Genomic DNA, 5,408 nt, shown 5'->3' with positions numbered 1-5,408 from the left:
GACTGGATTAGTAGAAAGATACTGTGCAAATTTGATTTTGTCATGGAATATTTTTGTTTCTTCATCTATGCTCATTGAGAGTTTTTATGTGTATCTTAGTCTGTGCCGGCATTGATGTCCTCTTAGGATCTGTATGAGATCTAACCAAGACCTTCTAGCTTTCATAGCCTCTGGTGAGAAGTCTGGTGTAATTCTGATAGGTCTGGGCTATTTACCTTACTTGAACTTTTCCCTAACTGTTTTTGTTTGTTTTGTTTTGTTTTGTTTTATACGTTTAGTGTTTTGATTATTAGGTGAGAGGAGGAATTTCTTTTCTGGTCCAAACTATTTGGAGTTCTGTAGGCCTTTCTTGTGTTCATGGCAGATCTCTTTCATTAGGTTAGTGAAAATTTCTTCTATAGACCCAAAGAGACCCAGAGAGACCCAAAATGTGTGAGAGTTACTCATTCTCCACAAAAATCAGTCATCAGCGGCGTCTTATTACTTTATGACTCCAGAATACTTGTTTATTTCTACACACAATTTTATTAGGGCAAAGGTGAAAATGCCAACTTCACAAAAGCAAAAACTATAATTTATCCACAAAATAACTCAGCACAAAACAGGTGTATTTCTGAATGTAAATAAAAGAAAGAAGGAGAGAAAGAAAGAACTTTACATGGGGTTTTAAAACAGGAGAAAAGCAAAAGAAGCAAAGGAGGAATCCACCATTGTGTTCATGGTCCAGTAGCCAACCCTCAGTCTAGGCATCACAGACCAGGCCATGGGTTCCGTTCTTGTGCAGCTTTGCTCAATTGTTCAGCTGGTGTCCATCATTTCCTGATAAGCATCCAGCTGGGCATCCAGCTCCTCTGCAGATAGCTGCTGCTGCTGCTTCTGCTGCTGCTTCTGCTGCTGCTTCTGCTGCTGCTGCTGCTGCTTCTGCTTCTGCTGCTGCTGCTGTTGCTGCAGTTTTGAGTTCCTGATGGTGCCTCTCCCTCTTCCCTGGCTGCCTCCAAGTGTCCATTTCTTGGTGCCTCCACCACTTAATACTCCAGAGCCAGGGTTTCTTGTCATGCCGCCCCTATTTTTGCTTTGTGCAGGTCTTCCTTGTCTATCAATCTGTGAGGTGGCAAGCTGGATGTTCATAGGGCGGCCATCCAAAGGGGCGCCATTGTACTCTCTCATAGCCTTCAGGGCATCTGCTTTCCTTTCAAAGTGCACCTGTGCTGTCCCTAAACTTCGTCCACAGCGATCATAGTGCACAGCAGATTTCTTCAACGTTCCAAATTCAGCAAAGAGTAGCTGAATATCAGCATCTGACACTCCGAAGTGCAGATTTGACAAGAAGAGCTTCCCACCAGTATCCACGTGGTTTTGACCCCTGAAGCCTCCAATGAACAGGTCATGCTGCCACTTGTCTGGAAGTTGTTTTGGTCTGCAGTATGGTGCCAGCCTGTTCCTTCCACCATGGGTGAAAGCTGGCCTATACCTCTTAGACCCAGTGCCTCGATTCACCCGGGAATCAGGCCTGTCATGACGTCTTTGCTGGATCTTGGTCAGCTTAATGATGTCTTCCAATGACATGTCCATTTTGTCAGCCATGGTAGTCATGGAATTTGGCCTTGTATCCAAGGTACCTGATTTGAAAACAAAATTTATTTTATGTAAAATTACATCTCTCCTTTTAGCATATTGCATCATTAAGGCATAAGGAAGAGATCCTGAGAACCTGATTAGGAAAAACAAGAAGCTTGAACTTGATCAGTATATACCCACAAAGGATTGAATTTAACTGGTATATGTAGCTGTACCTTCTAACCATATTGCAAATGAGAAAACTAGTTAAATACTATCCTGGTCTACTCAGAATGATTCCAATGCAAACACAGTTCCTTAACACCACAGTTTCATTAAAAAAAAAAAAATTGCAAGTATTGTTAGGAGCAAAACCAGTGACCTGAGCCCAATCTCCGGGTGCCAGAGTCAGAGGAGAGAATTCACCCATGCAAGTCTTTTGACCTCTACCTGTCTGCTGTAGAAACACCACACCAAACACATCAGAAAGAACTTGAATAGAATATAAAATATAACCAGTTTGTCCAGGTCTACATAGGGGTATTTGTCACAAACAAAATACACTAAAATAAAAACAAATGCTTTTAATCCCAGCCCTCAAGAGGCAGAGGCAGGAGGATCTTTCCAACTTCCATGATAGCCTGGTACACACAGCCAGCTCTAAACTGTCCAGGGCTGCCTTGTAAATTCTGGATTTCAGAGATAAATGATGCTATCTCTATATTTTACCAGAAGTTAAAAAATTTTAACAAACATAATTAGAATAAAACGACCACCCAATGTCAAAAACTGGATTATTTAAAATCAAATGTATTTAGAGTTGAATTTTATGTTTATGTCTTGGGAAAGAACTATTTCATAGCTCTGAAGACCTGGAACTCTCTTAGGAGACATTAGGCTCCTTGAGACTAGTTGGTGTGGTTCACTCACCTCTTGGTCAAGCCTTCTTTCTCACGGCAGACTGCTCTCTTTGTAGCTTGCCTCAGCTCTCTCAAGAGTGCTGCCCAAGCCCCTCCAGACTCCTTTTATAAGGACCTCCCCCTCCCTAAATAAGCCTACAATCTATGATAATTGAATCTGTTTTCACACCACAAATAATTGCAATCCTTAAAGAGACAGATTACTAAAGAAAGCAATGTTTACAACTGTAACAGATGCCAGAAGAAAAGACTGTGGCTAATTCAGTGTAATACCCAATCATCAGACTGTATTAGTCAGGGTTCTCTAGAGGCACAGAACTTATGGACAGTCTCTAGATAGTAAAGGAATTTATTGATGACTTACAGTCGGCAGCCAAATTCCCAACAATTGTTCAGTCGAAGCTGTGAATGGAAGTCCAAGGATCTAGCAGTTACTCAGTCTCACACAGCAAGCAGGCGAAGGAGCAAGAGCTAGACTCCCTTCTTCCAATGTCCTTATATTGTCTCCAGCAGAAGGTGTAGCCCAGATTAAAGGTGTGTTCCACCACACCTTTAATCCTAGATGAAAGGTGTAGCCCAGATTAAAGGTGTGTTCCTTAAACTCCGAGATTCAATCTTCTGGAATCCATAGCCACTATGGCTCAAGATCTCCATACCAAGATCCAGATAAGGACCTCCAAGCCTCCAGATAAGGGTCAGTGGTGAGCCTTCCAATTCTGCATTGTAGTTCATTCCAAATAGAGTCAAGTTGACAACCAGGAATAGCCACTACATCAGACTAAATGTTTTATTTTAAAATGACTTCAGATCACCCCTCTTAACATAATTAAATCTCTTAAAAATATTTTTTTCGAGATATCAGTCTTTGAAACTCTGTAGAGAAGAGATGTCCTCCAATTGAGAGATCTGCCTGCCTCTGCCTCCCAAGGGTTTAATGAAAGTTTTTGACACCTAATCACTCAGTAAACCATTTCTAAACTTCTCCCAGTAGATACTAAAAACAAAAGTAAAGAAAACAACAATTGAACAAAAGTCAAAGCCAAAACATGGTCACAATTGACGGGATTTTATGACTGCAACGGACAGGGTAACAAAGAATGTCCTTTAAAGGGGATTCACAATGTTAATCCTGCCAATCCCTGAGCATGGGAGATCTTTCCATCTTCTTAGATCTTCTTTAATTTCTTTCTTCAGAGACTGGAAGTTCTTATCATTCAGATCTTTCACTTCCTTAGTTAGAGTCACGCCACGATATTTTATATTATTTGTGACTATTGAGAAGGGTGTTGTTTCCCTAATTTCTTTCTCAGCCTGTTTATTCTTTGTGTAGAGAAAGGCCATTGACTTGTTTGAGTTAACTTTATATCCAGCTACTTCACCGAAGCTGTTTATCAGGTTTAGGAGTTCTCTGGTGGAATTTTTAGGGTCACTTATATATACTATCATATCATCTGCAAAGAGTGACATTTTGACTTCATCTTTTCCAATTTGTATCCCCTTGATTTCCTTTTGTTGTCTAATTGCTCTGGCTAGGACTTCAAGTACTATGATGAAGAGGTAGGGAGAAAGTGGGCAGCCTTGTCTAATCCCAGATTTTAGTGGAATTGCTTCCAGCTTCTCACCATTTACTTTGATGCTGGCTACTGGTTTGCTGTAGATTGCTGTTATCATGTTTAGGTATGGGCCTTGAATTCCTGATCTTCCCAAGTCTTTTATCATGAATGGGTGTTGGATCTTGTCAAATGCTTTCTCAGCATCTAACGAGATAATCATGTGGTTTTTGTGTTTGAGTTGGTTTATCTAATGGATTACGTTGATGGATTTCCGTATATCAAACCATCCTTGCATCCCTGGAATAAACCCTACTTGGTCAGGATGGATGATTGCTTTAATGTGTTCTTGGATTCGGTTAGCGAGAATTTTATTGAGTATTTCTGCATCAATATTCATAAGGGAAATTGGTCTGCAGTTCTCTATCTTTGTTGGATCTTTCTGTGGTTTAGGTATCAGAGTAATTGTGGCTTCATAGAATGAGTTGGGTAGAGTACCTTCTACTTCTATTTTGTGGAATAGTTAAGCAATCTACAGATTCAATGCAATCCCCATCAAAATTCCAACACAATTCTTCAATGAATTAGAAAGAGCAATCTGCAAATTCATCTGGAGTAACAAAAAACCTAGGATAGCAAAAACTCTTCTCAAGGATAAAAGAACCTCTAGTGGAATCACCATGCCTGACCTAAAGTTTTACTACAGAGCAATTGTGATAAAAACTGCATGGTACTGAAGACAGACAAGTAGACCAATGGAATAGAATTGAAGACCCAGAAATGAACCCACACACCTATGGTCACTTGATCTTCGACAAGGGAGCTAAAACCATCCAGTGGAAGAAAAACAGCACTTTCAACAAATGGTGCTGGCACAACTGGTTGTTAACATGCAGAAGAATGTGAATCGATCCATTCCTATCTCCTTGTACTAAGGTCAAATCTAAGTGGATCAAGGAACATCACATAAAACCAGAGACACTGAAACTTATAGAGGAGAAAGTGGGGAAAAGCCTCAAAGATATGGGCACAGGGGAAAAATTCCTGAATTGAACAGCAATGGCTTGGGCTGTAAGATCGAGAAATGACAAATGGGACCTCATGAAACTGCAAAGCTTCTGTAAGGCAAAAGACACCATCAATCAGACAAAAAGGCCACCCACAGATTGGGAAAGGATCTTTACCTATCCTAAATCATATATGGGACTAATATCCAATATAAATAAAGAACTCAAGAAGGTGGGCTCCAGAAAATCAAATAACCCCATTAAAAATGGGGTTCAGAGCTAAACAAAGAATTCTCACCTGAGGAATACCCAATGGCTGAGAAGAACCTGAAAAAATGCTCAGCATCCTTAATCATCAGGGAAATGCAAATCAA

General features: G+C 40.4%; 1 protein-coding gene across 3 annotated transcripts; it reads right to left on the bottom strand.

Annotated features, from left to right (window-relative positions):
• Window positions 1-508: 508 nt before the first annotated feature.
• Window positions 509-2,947, bottom strand: Gm8764 (predicted gene 8764). Of its 3 annotated transcripts, none has more exons than NM_001270900.1 (2): window positions 2,842-2,947; window positions 509-1,619 (listed from the first exon to the last, which is right to left on the bottom strand). In NM_001270900.1, the coding sequence occupies exon 2, from the start codon at window positions 1,591-1,593 to the stop codon at window positions 799-801; it is 795 nt and encodes a 264-aa protein (NP_001257829.1). In that variant the 5' UTR covers window positions 1,594-1,619; window positions 2,842-2,947; the 3' UTR covers window positions 509-798. The 3 variants fall into 3 exon arrangements, with proteins under 3 accessions (NP_001257829.1, XP_017169550.1, XP_030101082.1); XM_017314061.1 differs by lacking the exon at window positions 2,842-2,947 and having other exon boundaries at window positions 646-872; window positions 954-1,613; XM_030245222.1 differs by lacking the exon at window positions 2,842-2,947 and having other exon boundaries at window positions 646-869; window positions 954-1,613.
• Window positions 2,948-5,408: the final 2,461 nt, after the last annotated feature.

The sequence above is a fragment of the Mus musculus genome, chromosome 10 (assembly GCF_000001635.26).
Source record: "Mus musculus strain C57BL/6J chromosome 10, GRCm38.p6 C57BL/6J".
NCBI lineage: Eukaryota > Metazoa > Chordata > Mammalia > Rodentia > Muridae > Mus > Mus musculus.
This window is presented reverse-complemented; position numbering and strand designations above follow the sequence as displayed.